This window comes from Gymnoscopelus microlampas (genome assembly GCF_963454915.1).
Source record: "Gymnoscopelus microlampas genome assembly, chromosome: 2".
NCBI classification, from domain to species: Eukaryota; Metazoa; Chordata; class Actinopteri; order Myctophiformes; family Myctophidae; genus Gymnoscopelus; species Gymnoscopelus microlampas.
The window spans coordinates 20,228,456-20,249,305 of NC_139939.1; the positions used below are offsets into that span (position 1 = coordinate 20,228,456).

The following is a 20,850-nucleotide window of genomic DNA, read 5'->3' on the forward strand; positions in this document are numbered from 1 at the left end:
AGTTTTAATTCCCCTGCTCTGTTGTACAAATGTTTTATTACTTTACTTTTCAAGTTTTAAATGAAGCAGTCTCGCTACTTGTCTCGATCTTATACTTTGTGTCTCAAACTATTTCTGCAATACCATGGATGGCTGGTGGTTAACTTTTCTAGGGAACAGCTTTATGTAATTAAGATGTACATTTGTACTCTAGTCCCACTTCTCAACCATATTTCCTTTGTCTTTCTGCAATCCAGTGTTGAGTCATCAGTCTGGCTTCCCTGTGCTTCCAGCAGTGATTGAACAAAGAAGCTTGGCTAAACCAAAACGACACGGCTGTGATCAGTGTGGACAAAACTTCAGTTGCATGTCCAAACTTAACATACATCAGAGAATTCACACTGGCGAGAAACCCTATGGATGTGATCAGTGTGGACAACGCTTCTCTCTAATGAAGAACCTTAAAAGACACCAGACAATTCACACAGGAGAGAAACCATATGGATGTGTTCAGTGTGGACAACACTTCTCTGTGATGTCCACCCTTAAAAATCACCGGAAAATTCACACTGGAGAGAAACTCCATGGATGTGATCAGTGTGGACAACACTTCTCTGCGATGTCCATCCTTAAAAAACACCGGAAAATTCACACTGGAGAGAAACCTTATGGATGTGATCAGTGTGGACAACACTTCTCTACGATGTCCACCCTTAAAAATCACCAAAGAATTCACACTGGCGAGAAACCCTATGGATGTGACCATTGTGGTCAACACTTCTCTGCGATGTCCACCCTTAAAAATCACCAAAGAATTCACACTGGAGAGAAACCCTATGGATGTGACCATTGTGGTCAACACTTCTCTCAAATGGCCAACATTAAAAAACACCGGAAAATTCACACTGGAGAGAAACCCTATGGATGTGACCAGTGTGGTCAACACTTCTCTCAAATGGCCAACCTTAAAAAACACCGGAAAATTCACACTGGAGAGAAACCCTATGGATGTGATCAGTGTGGACAACACTTTTCTACGACGTACACCCTTAAAACACACCAGACAATTCACACAGGAGAGAAACCCCATGGATGTGACCAGTGTGGTCAACACTTTTCTCAAATGTCCAGCCTTAAACAACACCGAAGAATTCACACTAGAGAGAAACCTTATGGGTGTGATCAGTGTGGACAACACTTCTCTAAAATGGCCAACCTTAAAACACACCAGAGAATTCACACTGGAGAGAAATCCTAATTTGGTAAATACGGAATTAATTTTACTCAGTTAAGCAGCATAAAATGCCATGCACACACACATCAATGACACATTATTGTGAACACTGTGACAAGCGCTTCATTTGAAAGGATCAGAAACATGCAACATGACGACCCATTGTTGTTCTTTTAAGCAGTTGTTTATTAAGTCTGCTGAGCTGTTATGAACCTATTACATGTATATTAGCAATGTCGTCATAGATGTTTGGACACTAGTGTGTTAACACTGCATGAGAATGGTACTCACACCAAAGTCCTTGTAGCGTTGGCCCACGGCAGAATAAACAAAATAGTGGCAGCCAAAGTGCCAAATAAAAATAATTGGTAAATGGTGCATTTATATAGCGCTTCTATCCGAAGCGCTTTACATTGATTGTGCCATTAACCCATTCACACACACATTCATACACCGATGGCGGAGGAAACCATGCAAGGCACCAACCTGCTCATCGGTAGCAATTAGGGGTTCAGCGTCTTGCTCAAGGACACTTCGACACTAACTCTAGAGGAGCGCCCCAGCCCGGGATCGAACTGGGAACCTTGCGGTTTTCCAGTTCACACTACCCGGCCACTCTACCCCTGAGCCACTGCCGCCCCATCAAGTGTGCCAAGTGTGCGGCCACCTTCTTGTCTCTTGAAGACCACTATTTAATCATGTGTCAACACACACGTGGTGTATGTAGTTTTCAAAGTAATGATTAGAAAAGCACAGGTAAGGTGGTGTCTGGTGTTGAAGCCAGTTAGTACAAATTGCTTTATATATGTATGCCTTCTGATTTCTTGTATATTCCTGATTGCTGCTACAGATACCATACCTGGCATCATGGTTTAACTTCATTAAACCTAGTTGTTATATTGCATTGTTGTGTTATCACTGTCTTTGCTGAACATGTCCCATCAATATTTCACTTATTGTACTAAGTTAGTGACAAATAAAACCTTCTCGATTGATTCTTAATCTTTTTTGTCTCCTTTTTTCTTGTATGTCGAATGTTCACAGTGACAACATTTTTTTCGTGGTTTATAGGAAACATGTATTAAGACTTAAATGATGTGTTAAATCTACCAAAGTGGTTACGTGAGACAGTGACATCTGCTCTTTGCTGTATGGTTATAACCTGACTCATCATGATCATCATGAGCATAGCTTTGATCAGTTCAAACAAAGAGGTGTCAAACATGTTCACCCTTCTTTTCCCCTCTGAGAGGGGAGGTGATTGTTGTCCTCTTTGAGGCATTTACATCTGTATTAAGAGATGTCCACTTGTGATCAACCAGAATGCAACTGGTGATCAGGCCCATAGAAACCCGAGATGCATTAATATGCAAGATCTGACCAGGTTTATACACACACAATAATAATAAAAAAATATATAAAGATTAACTTCACATTGCAACTTAATTCAAAATATGTAGAGGGGATAGTATACACATTCAAGGTGCTGATGTATTATCTATGAAGGCAGTGAGTTTATAATATCATAGTTTTGACGTATTTGTCATCTTTATCTTGTTGTAATGACCATTCAAAGTAGTAATTTGGTGGTTTGTGACATTTATAAATGTAATGGGTCACACTCAGAGTGGCAAGAGTGAGTTTCCTCATTTATACTTTTTTACATGTCAAAAGGACAAACGTTTGTTATTTCGACATGTCATTTTCTAAAGACAGCCAAGCATCATTCACAAGACAAAAGGAATGTTGCAGTGCAGGTGTTAAGTGGGTGAGGGAGATATTTCTAAAGAACTTGTAATTCTAGAGAACATGTTTGAACAATGCCACCCATGTTTGCCATCAAAGGTGAGATTATATGTATATTTTACTTTTCATATCAGATATAGTTTGAGGTGAACTATTTATGTAATGCTTTTATGGTAACTTAATGCATCACATTACATTCACAGAGCAGCCCACCACCAGGGTTTAGATCATAGAAAAACTTAAATATACTTCAATGAAATCAAGTTTGACAGAAAAATGCCTTGACAATAAAACATAATTTGGTCAGCTATGGCACCTTGACCTCTCACCATGACACAGGGGTTAATAAGCAGAACATTGTACATCCCATCTTAAAACCTGACTCTGATGAGATAATTATTTTATATTCACTCATTAATGAGTGAATACAACATTGTTTAAGTCTGAATATTGAGATTGTCTGTTTACTGTTCATGCATTTCATAATATATGCATTTCTAAATACAGGGTGTGTATATTCATATATTTTATATTAATCTTATAAGAATTAAGACATATTTGAATTGCATGAACATTACTAATCAATTCATCCACAAATGGATGCTCTTGGTTCTTTTGTAACAGAAAGTCAACAGTTTCTAGAAGGTTGCATGGATGGAGCATGTCTGGGGGAGGAGGGAGGGACATGTATAAATATGTTAGGTTGTGATTGGTGGAGAGATGGTTGTATTGTTCTCTTTGTCCAATCATTCACAGCAGTTACTGGCTCCACCCCAAGCTCTTCAATATTTCACTTATTGTACTAAGTTAGTGACAAATAAAACCTTCTTGATTGATTCTTAATCTTTTTTGTTCTCTTGTCGGAATCTCTTTAACATTGTATTAAGACTTAAAAGATGTGTTAAATCTACCAAAGTGGTTACGTGAGACATACAGTCAGTGACATCTGCTCTTTGCTGTATGGTTATAGCCTGACTCATCATCATGATCATCATGATCATAGCTTTGATCAGTTCAAACAAAGAGGTGTCAAACATGTTCACCCTTCTTTTCCCCTCTGAGAGGGGAGATGATTGTTACATTACATCTGTATTAAAAGGAGTAGTTCACTAAGGAGTAGTTCACTAAAAAAAACCGAAAAACTCAATATATACCACTTAAAAAATCTCATCAGTATAAATAATGTTTTAATGTGTTTGAAATCATGTTTAAATTATTCTTAAATGTTCTACAATGTTATTATATATTATTTCATAATCATTTACCAGTGTATTTAAATAGTTTGTCTATGTTTTAGGCATGTCAACAAACAGGTTGTTTATGATTTATTAACTAGTAAAAGTGCTCCTCGGAGCACAGGTCTCCGCCAGGTCAGGTAGGTTATTGTGGCCTCCTGGTGGCGCTATAACAGGCAAATGTTAAAAGGATGGCATTTGCTCCTCAACATAGTGTGAATGTGCGTGCAAAGTTTGACCGCATTTGGATGCTGTGTTCATGATTTGCGGCATTTTGTTCAAAACAAGCCACTACTGCAAACTTTAGATGTCAATCTTGGCCAATCAGGATGGAATATGAAAAATCTGAAAGACTTGTTGTGTTTAATGACTATAGAGATACTGTGTACCGATTTGCGGGATTTTTGGACAAAATCTGTAGGAGTACTGTCAAAAAATAGGTTTTGCACAAATCGGCCTCCTGGTGGCGCTATAAAAGGCCGATGTAGAGACACAGTTGTACAGTCTTACACATAATGTAAGGCTATACAACAACAACAATGACAGTTCTGTAGATAATCATACCAGACTAAATACTAAAAGAGAATATACTGTACTCAATTGAAATCAATGAAGGTCAAGATTTGTGTCATTTAACTTTGAGCATGAATCTCTCAGATGGCTCCCCTTCCTTGATTTCCCCTAAATAGTCCAGTAACTTTAACATTCCAAAATGTTCTTCTGGAAACAAAATATGACCATGTTAATCCACAAAAACCTGTCATTTGGGGTCAAATTATTCCTGTCAGTTGTTCACACACCAGGGCCACCTGGTGTGTGACCTGGTGTGTGACTCATCATGTTATCAATGACCACATTTGCATGGATATAGGTCATTTTCTAAAGACAGCCAAGCATCATTCACAAGACAAAAGGAATGTTGCAGTGCAGGTGTTAAGTGGGTGAGGGAGATATTTCTAAAGAACTTGTAATTCTAGAGAACAATGCCACCCATGTTTTCCATCAAAGGTGATTATATGTATATTTTACTTTTATCAGATATAGTTTGAGGTGAACTATTTATGTAATGCTTTTATGGTAACTTAATTCATCACATTACATTCACAGAGCAGCCCACCACCAGGGTTTAGAACATAGAAAAACTTAAATATACTTCAATGAAATCAACTTTGACGGAAAAATGCCTTGACAATAAAACATAATTTGGTCAGCTATGGCACCTTGACCTCTTACCATGACACAGGGGTTAATAAGCAGAACATTGTACATCACATCTTAAAACCTGACTCTGATGAGAGAATTATTTTATATTCACTCATTAATGAGTGAATACAACATTGTTTAAGTCTGAATATTCAGATTGTCTGTTTACTGTTCATGCATTTCATAATATATGCATTTCTAAATACAGGGTGTATGTCATATTCATATATTTTATATTAATCTTATAAGAATTAAAGGTAGGGTAAGTGATTTGCAATTATTCAAATAATTGCAAAATGGGTCTATGTTCTGATAGTGCTCGTTACTATAGTGTGTCCTGTCCATATAAGGAGTCTCCATGTCTCTCCAGCTCTTTATAAAACAGAAAATGCATTTTCGTTTCAGTTTCATTGCTAATTTTATCCAATCAGGATAGAGAACTCAATCAGGCATAGATTAAACAAGTGAAATTGGAAGTGATGACACGAAGAAATGAGCAGGCAAAATTGGAACTGGAACATTATAAAAAATGAAGCTTAAAAATCGGTACTTTCTCCTGATTGGCTGAGATTTTGACACCTACCAGAAAATGTATTTTCTGTTTTTTAAAGAGCTGGAGAGACGGGGAGACTCCTGTTACTGAACAAACACTCTATAGCAATGATTACTATCAGAATATAGTGCTTTAACCTTTTAACAAAATACTTTTTGTTTTAACCCAAAAATATCACTTACCCTACCTTTAAGACATATTTGAATTGCATGAACATTACTAATCAATTCATCCACAAATGGATGCTCTTGGTTCTTTTGTAACTGAAAGTCAACAGTTTCTAGAAGGTTGCGTGGATGGAGCATGTCTGGGGGAAGAGGGAGGGCCATGTATTATGTTAGGTTGTGATTGGTGGAGAGATGGTTGTATTGTTCTCTTTGTCCAATCATTCACAGCAGTTACTGGCTCCACCCCAAGCTCTTTAGTATAAGAAGAGTTTGTAGTTGTAATTCATCCACAACTCCTCCAGGATATCAATCATTTCTGATCAGACCTGATTCAGTGGAAGATGGACTCTCTCAACCCAACCAGGGACAGTTCTGCTGAACAGGAGGGACCCAAAGAAAATGGTATGTTACTTTCTCTACTTCCTTTCTAGTTTTAATTCCCCTGCTCTGTTGTACAAATGTTTTATTACTTTACTTTTCAAGTTTTAAATTAATAAATCTCACTACTTGTCTCAATCTTATACTTTGTGTCTCAAACTATTTCTGCAATACCATGAATTGGCTGGTGGTTAACTTTTCTAGGGAACAACTTTATGTAATTAAGATGTACATGTGTACTCTAGTCCCACTTCTCAACCATATTTCCTTTGTCTTTCTGCAATCCAGTGTTGAGTCATCAGTCTGGCTTCCCGGTGCTTCCAGCAGTGATTGAACAAAGAAGCTTGGCTAAACCAAAACGACACGGCTGTGATCAGTGTGGACAAAACTTCAGTTGCGTGTCCAAACTTAACATACATCAGAGAATTCACACTGGCGAGAAACCCTATGGATGTGATCAGTGTGGACAACGCTTCTCTCAAATGTCCAACTTTAAAACACACCAGAAAATACACACTGGCGAGAAACCCTATGGATGTGATCAGTGTGGACAACGCTTCTCTCTAATGAAGAACCTTAAAAGACACCAGACAATTCACACAGGAGAGAAACCATATGGATGTGATCAGTGTGGACAACACTTCTCTGTTATGGCCACCCTTAAAAATCACCAAATAATTCACACTGGAGAGAAACCCTATGGATGTGATCAGTGTGGACAACGCTTCTCTCTAATGAAGAACCTTAAAAGACACCAGACAATTCACACTGGAGAGAAACCCTATGGATGTGATCAGTGTGGACAACACTTCTCTACGATGTACACCCTTAAAACACACCAGACAATTCACACAGGAGAGAAACCCTATGGATGTGACCAGTGTGGTCAACACTTTTCTCAAATGTCCAGCCTTAAACAACACCGAAGAATTCACACTAGAGAGAAACCATATGGATGTGATCAGTGTGGACAACACTTCTCTACGATGTATAGCCTTAAACAACACCGAAGAATTCACACTGGAGAGAAACCTTATGGGTGTGATCAGTGTGGACAACACTTCTCTCAAATGTCCACCCTTAAAAACCACCAGATATTGCACATTGGAGAGAAACCTTATGGATGTGATCAGTGTGGTCAACACTTCTCTAGAATGGCCAACCTTAAAAGGCACCAACAAAATCACACCAGAGAGAAACCCCATGGATGTGATCAGTGTGGACAACACTTTTCTCAAATGTCCAACCTTAAAACACACCAGAGAATGCACACTGGAGAGAAACCCTATGGATGTGACCACTGTGGACAACACTTCTCAATGATGTCCACCCTTAAAAAACACCAAAGAATTCACACTGGAGAGAAACCCTATGGATGTGACCATTGTGGTCAATACTTCTCTCAAATGGCCAACCTTAAAAAACACTGGAAAATTCACACTGGAGAGAAACCCTAATTTGGTAAATACGGAATTATTTTTACTCAGTTAAGCAGCATAAAATGCCATGCACACACATATCAATGACAAATTATTGTGAACACTGTGACAAGCGCTTCATTTGAAAGGATCAGAAACATGCAACATGATGACCCGTTGTTGTTCTTTTAAGCAGTTGTTTATTAAGTCTGATGCTGAGCTGTTATGAACCTATTACATGTATATTAGCAATGCCGTCATAGATGTTTGGACACTAGTGTGTTAACACTGCATGAGAATGGTACTCACACCAAAGTCCTTGTAGCGGTGGCCCACGGCAGAATAAACAAAATAGTGGCAGCCAAAGTGCCAAGTGTGAGGCCACCTTCTTGTCTCTTGAAGACCACTATTTAATCATGTGTTAACACACACGTGGTGTATGTAGTTTTCAAAGTAATGATTAGAAAAGCACAGGTAAGGTGGTGTCTGGTGTTGAAGCCAGTTAGTAAAAATTGCTTTACATATATATGCCTTCTGATTTCTTGTATATTCCTGATTGCTGCTACAGATACCATACCTGGTATCATGGTTTAACTTCATTAAACCTAGTTGTTATATTGCATTGTTGTGTTATCACTGTCTTTGCTGAACATGTCCCATCAATATTTCACTTATTTTACTAAGTTAGTGACAAATAAAACCTTCTTGGTTGATTCTTAATCTTTTTTGTTCTCCTTTTTTCTTGTATTTTTTTCGTGGTTTATAGGAAATCTCTTTAACATTGTATTAAGACTTAAATTATGTGTTAAATCTACCAAAGTGGTTAAGTGAGACATACAGTGACATCTGCTCTTTGCTGTATGGTTATAGCCTGACTCATCATCATGATCATCATGATCATAGCTTTGATCAGTTCAAACAAAGAGGTGTCAAACATGTTCACCCTTCTTTTCCCCTCTGAGAGGGGAGGTGATTGTTACATTACATCCGTATTAAAAGGAGTAGTTCACTAAGGAGTAGTTCACTAAAAAAAAAATGATATGCAAGATCTGACCAGGTTTATACACACAAAATAATAATTGCAAAAAAATCTAAAGATTATCTTCACATTGCAACTTAATTCAAAATATGTAGAGGGGATAATATACACATTCAAGGTGCTAATGTATTATCTATGAAGGCAGTGAGTTTATAATATAATAGTTTTGACATATTTGTCATCTTTATCTTGTTGTAATGACCATTCAAAGTAGTAATTTGGTGGTTTGTGACATTTATAAATGTAATGGGTCACACTCAGAGTGGCAAGAGTGAGTTTCCTCTTTTATACTTTTTTTACATGTCAAAAGGACAAACGTTTGTTCTTTCGACATGTAAAACATGTAAAAATAATAATAAGTGGAAACTCACTCTTGCCACTCTGAGTGTGAACCCCATTACCTTTATAAATGTTGTTGATTTAAGAGGATATCGCACCAGAGAAGTCAGAGTGTTGTGGTTACCAAATAAAAGTAATAGAAAAGCTGCATTTTTAACCAATCATAGAAAAACACATTATAACAAACAGTTATTTCTTCACCAACGCCACCCTTTTCTATTCATCACATTAATGATAGGCACATGGCCTTTAATGAACCTTGGGGCCTTTCATATTAATAAATATGCATTATATTTCAAAGGGTTATAATTAACATTGAATTAAAGAGGAGTTGGAATTATTGAATTCCATCAGAGAATCACTGGTACATTTAGTTGCATAGTAGCCTAATGAATAGAAACCTTGTGTGATGACAAAAACTCTCGAGGATACACTACAACTACTTCTACATTATGATTTAGTGTTTGTGTTTCTGTCAAATACATGTTCTGAACTAAACCCTAACAAGAGTGTGTTTATGTCTGTTGGTAAACCAAGGTATAGTGGTCCTTTGTTGCCCCTAAAGAGTTCCAAGTGCAAAACTGATGATTATGTAGTCCACACATTTTAGAAGTAAAGTTAGCCTAGTTAATTACTTTTAAATAATACATTCTGGATACCTTGTCAAATACACAGTGTGCCTAAGTTGCTGTGGCCAAGAACCTGGCCATGAACTGTTTACTCTATAGAGTAATACTGTATTTAACATACACACAATAATAATGATTAAACAATTGAACAATTGAATGATTACTACTAGTACTACTATTACTACTACTACTACTATACTGTGACTACTTCTGAATCATAACAGTGGACCCTATATACACTCACAATGGACTATTTATGTAGGCTGTGTCTTTTGACATGTTTGTAATATACATTTAAAGTCAAGATGCAGCTTGCAATGTGTTTCTGGCAATTTAATTTAATCACATGGAAGACACTTGGTGTCAGAGAAGATATAACATACTGTGTACTTATAAAGAACATAATGTGTTTTGCCAAAGACATTAAGCACCATCACTAGGGTTTAGACCTGCAATGTCTGTTATGTGAGAGACACAGTTGTACATTCTTACACATCATTTAAGGCTATACAACAACAACAACAACAACAACAACAGTTGTTCTCTTTTAGTCTAAATACTAAAAGAGAAGGTATACTATACTCAATTGAAATACATTAAGGTCAAGATTTGTGTCATTTAACTTTGAGCATGAATCTCTCAGATGGTTCCCCTTCCTTGATTTCCCCTAAATAGTCCAATACATGTGTGTAACTTTAACATTCCAAAATGTTCTTAAGGAAAAAAAATATGACCATGTTAATCCACAAAAGCCTGTCATTTGGGGTCAAATTATTCCTGTCAGTTGTTCACACACCAGGGCCACCTGGTGTGTGACCTGGTGTGTGACTCATCATGTTATCAATGACCACATTTGCATGGATATAGGTCATTTTCTAAAGACAGCCAAGCATCATTCACACGACAAAAGGAATGTTGCAGTGCAGGTGTTAAGTGGGTGAGGGAGATATTTCTAAAGAACTTGTAATTCTAGAGAACATGTTTGAACAATGCCACCCATGTTTGCCATCAAAGGTGAGATTATATGTATATTTTACTTTTCATATCAGATATAGTTTGAGGTGAACTATTTATGTAATGCTTTTATGGTAACTTAATTCATCACATTACATTCACAGAGCAGCTCACCACCAGGGTTTAGAACATAGAAAAACTTAAATATACTTCAATGAAATCAACTTTGACAGAAAAATGCCTTGACAATAAAACATCATTTGGTCAGCTATGGCACCTTGACCTCTCACCATGACACAGGGGTTAATAAGCAGAACATTGTACATCCCATCTTAAAACCTGACTCTGATGAGATAATTATTTTATATTCACTCATTAATGAGTGAATACAACATTGTTTAAGTCTGGATATTCAGATTGTCTGTTTACTGTTCATGCATTTCATAATATATGCATTTCTAAATACAGGGTGTGTGTCATATTCATATATTTTATATTAATCTTATAAGAATTAAGACATATTTGAATTGCATGAACATTATTAATCAATTCATCCACAAATGGATGCTCTTGGTTCTTTTGTAACAGAAAGTCAACAGTTTCTAGAAGGTTGCATGGATGGAGCATGTCTGGGGGAGGAGGGAGGGACATGTATAAATATGTTAGGTTGTGATTGGTGGAGAGATGGTTGTATTGTTCTCTTTGTCCAATCATTCACAGCAGTTACTGGCTCCACCCCAAGCTCTTTAGTATAAGAAGAGTTTGTAGCTGTAATTCATCCACAACTCCTCCAGGATATCAACCATTTCTGATCAGACCTGATTCAGTGGAAGATGGACTCTCTCAACCCAACCAGGGACAGTTCTGGTGAACAGGAGGGACCCAAAGAAAATGGTATGTTACTTTCTCTACTTCCTTTCTAGTTTTAATTCCCCTGCTCTGTTGTACAAATGTTTTATTACTTTACTTTTCAAGTTTTAAATTAATAAATCTCACTACTTGTCTCAATCTTATACTTTGTGTCTCAAACTATTTCTGCAATACCATGAATTGGCTGGTGGTTAACTTTTCTAGGGAACAACTTTATGTAATTAAGATGTACATTTGTACTCTAGTCCCACTTCTCAACCATATTTCCTTTGTCTTTCTGCAATCCAGTGTTGAGTCATCAGTCTGGCTTCCCGGTGCTTCCAGCAGTGATTGAACAAAGAAGCTTGGCTAAACCAAAACGACACGGCTGTGATCAGTGTGGACAAAACTTCAGTTGCATGTCCAAACTTAACATACATCAGAGAATTCACACTGGCGAGAAACCCTATGGATGTGATCAGTGTGGACAACGCTTCTCTCTAATGAAGAACCTTAAAAGACACCAGACAATTCACACAGGAGAGAAACCATATGGATGTGATCAGTGTGGACAACACTTCTCTGTTATGGCCACCCTTAAAAATCACCAAATAATTCACACTGGAGAGAAACCCTATGGATGTGATCAGTGTGGACAACGCTTCTCTCTAATGAAGAACCTTAAAAGACACCAGACAATTCACACTGGAGAGAAACCCTATGGATGTGATCAGTGTGGACAACACTTCTCTACGATGTACACCCTTAAAACACACCAGACAATTCACACAGGAGAGAAACCCTATGGATGTGACCAGTGTGGTCAACACTTTTCTCAAATGTCCAGCCTTAAAGGAGAAATCCGGTCATTTTAAGTGTTATGTTTGATGTGTGTCAAATCACTTACCAACGTATAAATGAAAATCGCGTAAATCCACAGAGCCCCCTATCGACCCCCACCGTTGTCATTGTAGGAGGATATAGAATAGCCCAAATTCGCCTATTTTAACCAATGCAAAGTCTGTTTTTTTGCTTCTAGTACTCATTGTTGAGTCCCATGATAATGTAACAGGCGCTAAAACTCCCGACAAGCTAACGGCTAATAACAGAACGAGCTAATGCTGGTTGCTGGTTTCTCTCCCGACCTGGCAACCTGGGGCTGCCATTCAGAGAGATAAGCAGCCCCAGCGTTAGCTCGTTTGTTATTAGCCGTTAGCTTGTCGGGAGTTTTAGCGCCTGTTACATTATCATGGGACTCAACAATGAGTACTAGAAGCAAAAAAACAGACTTTGCATTGGTTAAAATAGGCGAATTTGGGCTATTCTATATCCTCCTACAATGACAACGGTGGGGGTCGATAGGGGGCTCTGTGGATTTACGCGATTTTCATTTATACGTTGGTAAGTGATTTGACACACATCAAACATAACACTTAAAATGACCGGATTTCTCCTTTAAACAACACCGAAGAATTCACACTAGAGATAAACCATATGGATGTGATCAGTGTGGACAACACTTCTCTACGATGTATAGCCTTAAACAACACCGAAGAATTCACACTGGAGAGAAACCTTATGGGTGTGATCAGTGTGGACAACACTTCTCTCAAATGTCCACCCTTAAAAACCACCAGATATTGCACATTGGAGAGAAACCTTATGGATGTGATCAGTGTGGTCAACACTTCTCTAGAATGGTCAACCTTAAAAGGCACCAACAAAATCACACCAGAGAGAAACCCCATGGATGTGATCAGTGTGGACAACACTTCTCAATGATGTCCACCCTTAAAAAACACCAAAGAATTCACACTGGAGAGAAACCCTATGGATGTGACCATTGTGGTCAATACTTCTCTCAAATGGCCAACCTTAAAAAACACTGGAAAATTCACACTGGAGAGAAACCCTAATTTGGTAAATACGGAATTATTTTTACTCAGTTAAGCAGCATAAAATGCCATGCACACACATATCAATGACAAATTATTGTGAACACTGTGACAAGCGCTTCATTTGAAAGGATCAGAAACATGCAACATGATGACCCGTTGTTGTTCTTTTAAGCAGTTGTTTATTAAGTCTGATGCTGAGCTGTTATGAACCTATTACATGTATATTAGCAATGCCGTCATAGATGTTTGGACACTAGTGTGTTAACACTGCATGAGAATGGTACTCACACCAAAGTCCTTGTAGCGGTGGCCCACGGCAGAATAAACAAAATAGTGGCAGCCAAAGTGCCAAGTGTGAGGCCACCTTCTTGTCTCTTGAAGACCACTATTTAATCATGTGTTAACACACACGTGGTGTATGTAGTTTTCAAAGTAATGATTAGAAAAGCACAGGTAAGGTGGTGTCTGGTGTTGAAGCCAGTTAGTAAAAATTGCTTTACATATATATGCCTTCTGATTTCTTGTATATTCCTGATTGCTGCTACAGATACCATACCTGGTATCATGGTTTAACTTCATTAAACCTAGTTGTTATATTGCATTGTTGTGTTATCACTGTCTTTGCTGAACATGTCCCATCAATATTTCACTTATTTTACTAAGTTAGTGACAAATAAAACCTTCTTGGTTGATTCTTAATCTTTTTTGTTCTCCTTTTTTCTTGTATTTTTTTCGTGGTTTATAGGAAATCTCTTTAACATTGTATTAAGACTTAAATTATGTGTTAAATCTACCAAAGTGGTTAAGTGAGACATACAGTGACATCTGCTCTTTGCTGTATGGTTATAGCCTGACTCATCATCATGATCATCATGATCATAGCTTTGATCAGTTCAAACAAAGAGGTGTCAAACATGTTCACCCTTCTTTTCCCCTCTGAGAGGGGAGGTGATTGTTACATTACATCCGTATTAAAAGGAGTAGTTCACTAAGGAGTAGTTCACTAAAAAAAAAATGATATGCAAGATCTGACCAGGTTTATACACACAAAATAATAATTGCAAAAAAATCTAAAGATTATCTTCACATTGCAACTTAATTCAAAATATGTAGAGGGGATAATATACACATTCAAGGTGCTAATGTATTATCTATGAAGGCAGTGAGTTTATAATATAATAGTTTTGACATATTTGTCATCTTTATCTTGTTGTAATGACCATTCAAAGTAGTAATTTGGTGGTTTGTGACATTTATAAATGTAATGGGTCACACTCAGAGTGGCAAGAGTGAGTTTCCTCTTTTATACTTTTTTTACATGTCAAAAGGACAAACGTTTGTTCTTTCGACATGTAAAACATGTAAAAATAATAATAAGTGGAAACTCACTCTTGCCACTCTGAGTGTGAACCCCATTACCTTTATAAATGTTGTTGATTTAAGAGGATATCGCACCAGAGAAGTCAGAGTGTTGTGGTTACCAAATAAAAGTAATAGAAAAGCTGCATTTTTAACCAATCATAGAAAAACACATTATAACAAACAGTTATTTCTTCACCAACGCCACCCTTTTCTATTCATCACATTAATGATAGGCACATGGCCTTTAATGAACCTTGGGGCCTTTCATATTAATAAATATGCATTATATTTCAAAGGGTTATAATTAACATTGAATTAAAGAGGAGTTGGAATTATTGAATTCCATCAGAGAATCACTGGTACATTTAGTTGCATAGTAGCCTAATGAATAGAAACCTTGTGTGATGACAAAAACTCTTGAGGATACACTACAACTACTTCTACATTATGATTTAGTGTTTGTGTTTCTGTCAAATACATGTTCTGAACTAAACCCTAACAAGAGTGTGTTTATGTCTGTTGGTAAACCAAGGTATAGTGGTCCTTTGTTGCCCCTAAAGAGTTCCAAGTGCAAAACTGATGATTATGTAGTCCACACATTTTAGAAGTAAAGTTAGCCTAGTTAATTACTTTTAAATAATACATTCTGGATACCTTGTCAAATACACAGTGTGCCTAAGTTGCTGTGGCCAAGAACCTGGCCATGAACTGTTTACTCTATAGAGTAATACTGTATTTAACATACACACAATAATAATGATTAAACAATTGAACAATTGAATGATTACTACTAGTACTACTATTACTACTACTACTACTATACTGTGACTACTTCTGAATCATAACAGTGGACCCTATATACACTCACAATGGACTATTTATGTAGGCTGTGTCTTTTGACATGTTTTTAATATACATTTAAAGTCAAGATGCAGCTTGCAATGTGTTTCTGGCAATTTAATTTAATCACATGGAAGACACTTGGTGTCAGAGAAGATATAACATACTGTGTACTTATATAGAACATAATGTGTTTTGCCAAATACATTAAGCACCATCACTAGGGTTTAGACCTGCAATGTCTGTTATGTGAGAGACACAGTTGTACATTCTTACACATCATTTAAGGCTATACAACAACAACAACAACAACAACAACAACAACAGTTGTTCTCTTTTAGTCTAAATACTAAAAGAGAAGGTATACTATACTCAATTGAAATACATTAAGGTCAAGATTTGTGTCATTTAACTTTGAGCATGAATCTCTCAGATGGTTCCCCTTCCTTGATTTCCCCTAAATAGTCCAATACATGTGTGTAACTTTAACATTCCAAAATGTTCTTAAAGGTATACGAGGGAGTTCAGAGGTAAATAAACAGCAGCAGTACTTTTCCCCGACCACCAGGGGGTGACGCAGGAGGGAGTTCCATAGCGAGGTACTTTTTGAAGGAATGGTGCCCGAAAACAGGTTGCTTTATTGGGATACAATATGCGGAAATTCCCGCCCTGCTGGTTCTCTGAATTTTTATTTTTAAATAGGCTCTTTCATGATAAATTGACCACATATATGAAGTTAAACAACTAAATTCTATCCACACGCTATCTTAAAAGTAAATTCTGTGCCTCAAAAACGAAGTTTGAGAGCGTTTTAAAACCGAAAGTAAACGTTCATACGGACGCGCACGGACGCGCACATGCGTGCGTTAATTTACGTCCCGGACATAAACATAGAACACATAAACATTAGGGAAAATACGGATTTCAGAAGGAGGACTGTGTTTCAATAAAGGAAAACACCCCAGCATCATTATATAGTGGCTGATAGAGGGGAAAAAATGCAAAAAATATATATATAAATATTTTTTAAATTTAGGCTTAATGTTCCCTACAATGCCTTTAAGGAAAAAAAATATGACCATGTTAATCCACAAAAGCCTGTCATTTGGGGTCAAATTATTCCTGTCAGTTGTTCACACACCAGGGCCACCTGGTGTGTGACCTGGTGTGTGACTCATCATGTTATCAATGACCACATTTGCATGGATATAGGTCATTTTCTAAAGACAGCCAAGCATCATTCACACGACAAAAGGAATGTTGCAGTGCAGGTGTTAAGTGGGTGAGGGAGATATTTCTAAAGAACTTGTAATTCTAGAGAACATGTTTGAACAATGCCACCCATGTTTGCCATCAAAGGTGAGATTATATGTATATTTTACTTTTCATATCAGATATAGTTTGAGGTGAACTATTTATGTAATGCTTTTATGGTAACTTAATTCATCACATTACATTCACAGAGCAGCTCACCACCAGGGTTTAGAACATAGAAAAACTTAAATATACTTCAATGAAATCAACTTTGACAGAAAAATGCCTTGACAATAAAACATCATTTGGTCAGCTATGGCACCTTGACCTCTCACCATGACACAGGGGTTAATAAGCAGAACATTGTACATCCCATCTTAAAACCTGACTCTGATGACATAATTATTTTATATTCACTCATTAATGAGTGAATACAACATTGTTTAAGTCTGGATATTCAGATTGTCTGTTTACTGTTCATGCATTTCATAATATATGCATTTCTAAATACAGGGTGTGTGTCATATTCATATATTTTATATTAATCTTATAAGAATTAAGACATATTTGAATTGCATGAACATTACTAATCAATTCATCCACAAATGGATGCTCTTGGTTCTTTTGTAACAGAAAGTCAACAGTTTCTAGAAGGTTGCATGGATGGAGCATGTCTGGGGGAGGAGGGAGGGACATGTATAAATATGTTAGGTTGTGATTGGTGGAGAGATGGTTGTATTGTTCTCTTTGTCCAATCATTCACAGCAGTTACTGGCTCCACCCCAAGCTCTTTAGTATAAGAAGAGTTTGTAGCTGTAATTCATCCACAACTCCTCCAGGATATCAACCATTTCTGATCAGACCTGATTCAGTGGAAGATGGACTCTCTCAACCCAACCAGGGACAGTTCTGGTGAACAGGAGGGACCCAAAGAAAATGGTATGTTACTTTCTCTACTTCCTTTCTAGTTTTAATTCCCCTGCTCTGTAAATCTCACTACTTGTCTCAATCTTATACTTTGTGTCTCAAACTATTTCTGCAATACCATGAATTGGCTGGTGGTTAACTTTTCTAGGGAACAACTTTATGTAATTAAGATGTACATTTGTACTCTAGTCCCACTTCTCAACCATATTTCCTTTGTCTTTCTGCAATCCAGTGTTGAGTCATCAGTCTGGCTTCCCGGTGCTTCCAGCAGTGATTGAACAAAGAAGCTTGGCTAAACCAAAACGACACGGCTGTGATCAGTGTGGACAAAACTTCAGTTGCATGTCCAAACTTAACATACATCAGAGAATTCACACTGGCGAGAAACCCTATGGATGTGATCAGTGTGGACAACGCTTCTCTCTAATGAAGAACCTTAAAAGACACCAGACAATTCACACAGGAGAGAAACCATATGGATGTGATCAGTGTGGACAACACTTCTCTCAAATGTCCAGCCTTAAAACACACCAGAGAATGCACACTGGCGAGAAACCCTATGGATGTGACCACTGTGGACAACACTTCTCAACGATGTCCACCCTTAAAAAACACCAAAGAATTCACACTGGAGAGAAACCCTATGGATGTGACCATTGTGGTCAACACTTCTCTCAAATGGCCAACCTTAAAAAACACCAAAGAATTCACACTAGAGAGAAACCCTATGGATGTGATCAGTGTGGACAACACTTCTCTACGACGTACACCCTTAAAACACACCAGACAATTCACACAGGAGAGAAACCCTATGTATGTGATCAGTGTGGACAACACTTTTCTACGATGTCTAACCTTAAACAACACCGAAGAATTCACACTGGAGAGAAACCCTATGGATGTGATCAGTGTGGACAACACTTCTCTACGATGTCTAACCTTAAACAACACCGAATAATTCACTCTGGAGAGAAACCTTATGGGTGTGATCAGTGTGGACAACACTTCTCTCAAATGTCTAACCTTAAACAACACCGAATAATTCACACTAGAGAGAAACCTTATGGGTGTGATCAGTGTGGACAACACTTCTCTCAAATGTGTAACCTTAAACAACACCGAATAATTCACACTGGAGAGAAACCTTATGGATGTGATCAGTGTGGTCAACACTTCTCTAGAATGGCCAACCTTAAAACACACCAGAGAATTCACACTGGAGAGAAACCCTATGGATGTGACCACTGTGGACAACACTTCTCTCAAATGGCCAACCTTAAAAAACACCGGAAAATTCACACTGGAGATAAATCCTAATTTGGTCAATACAGAATTAATTTTACTCAGTTAAGCAGCATAAAATGCCATGCACACACACATCAATGACAAATTATTGTGAACACTGTGACAAGCGCTTCATTTGAAAGGATCAGAAACATGCAACATGACGACCCATTGTTGTTCATTAAGTCTGCTGGGCTGTTATGAACCTATTACATGTATATTAGCAATGCCGTCATAGATGTTTGGACACTAGTGTGTTATCACTGCATGAGAATGGTACTCACACCAAAGTCCTTGTAGTGGTGGCCCACGGCAAAATATACTAAATAGTGGTCTTCAAGTGACAAGAAGGTGGCCACACACAGTGGCAGCCAAAGTGCCAAGTGTGCGGCCACCTTCTTGTCTCTTGAAGACCACTATTTAATCATGTGTAAACACACACGTGGTGTATTTAGTTTTCAAAGTAATGATTAGAAAAGCACAGGTAAGGTGGTGTCTGGTATTAAAGCCAGTTAGTACAAATTGCTTTATATATGTATGCCTTCTGATTTCTTGTATATTCCTGATTTCTACAGATACCATACCTGGAATCATGGTTTAACTTCATTAAACCTAGTTGTTATATTGCATTGTTGTGTTATCACTGTCTTTGCTGAACATGTCCCATCAATATTTCACTTATTGTACTAAGTTAGTGACAAATAAAACCTTCTTGATTGATTCTTAATCTTTTTTGTTCTCCTTTGTTCTTGTATTTTTTTCGTGGTTTATAGGAAATCTCTTTAACATTGTATTAAGACTTAAATGATGTGTTAAATCTACCAAAGTGGTTACGTGAGACATACAGTCAGTGACATCTGCTCTTTGCTGTATGGTTATAGCCTGACTCATCATCATGATCATCATGATCATAGCTTTGATCAGTTCAAACAAAGAGGTGTCAAACATGTTCACCCTTCTTTTCCCCTCTGAGAGGGGAGGTGATTGTTGTCCTCTTTGAGGCATTTACATCTGTATCAAGACAAGAGATGTCCACTTGTGATCAACCAGAATGCAACTGGTGATCAGGCCCATAGAAACCCGAGATGCATTGATATGCAAGATCTGACCAGGTTTATACACACACAATAATAATTAAAAAAATCTAAAGATTAACTTCACATTGCAACTTAATTCAAAATATGTAGAGGGGATAGTATACACATTCAAGGTGCTGATGTATTATCTATGAAGGCAGTGAGTTTATAATATAATAGTTTTGACGTGTTTGTCGTCTTTATCTTGTTGCAATGGCCATTCAAAGTAGTCATTTGGTGGTTTGTTTGATTGAATTGATTGATTGAAATTTTTATTAGGCAAAAGAATGTAAAACAACACAGTTACATTTATAATGCTCTTGTCTAAAAGGTCCGGCCAAAAAAGTCCTTGCGGGCTTGTTTCCATTGGGGTCCTTGAATTAATTTCATAGACATATATAGTAGCAACCAAACAGTTCAAAAATCAACATAAGAATACAGAGGGAAAAATATATATACCATTATGTACAAAAAAGGTCATGGGAA

General features: G+C 37.4%; 1 protein-coding gene across 1 annotated transcript in view; it reads right to left on the reverse strand.

The window, feature by feature from the left end:
• Positions 1-573: 573 nt before the first annotated feature.
• The window catches only part of LOC311054366 (kelch domain-containing protein 3-like), a gene marked incomplete at both ends in the record, with an annotated part of 72,761 nt that continues 52,484 nt past the window's right edge, over positions 574-20,850 (reverse strand). Inside the window, one exon of the mRNA XM_084070268.1 lies at positions 574-607. Within this exon, the coding sequence (XP_083926394.1) occupies positions 574-607 (34 nt within the window). The remainder of the gene's footprint in view (positions 608-20,850) is intronic.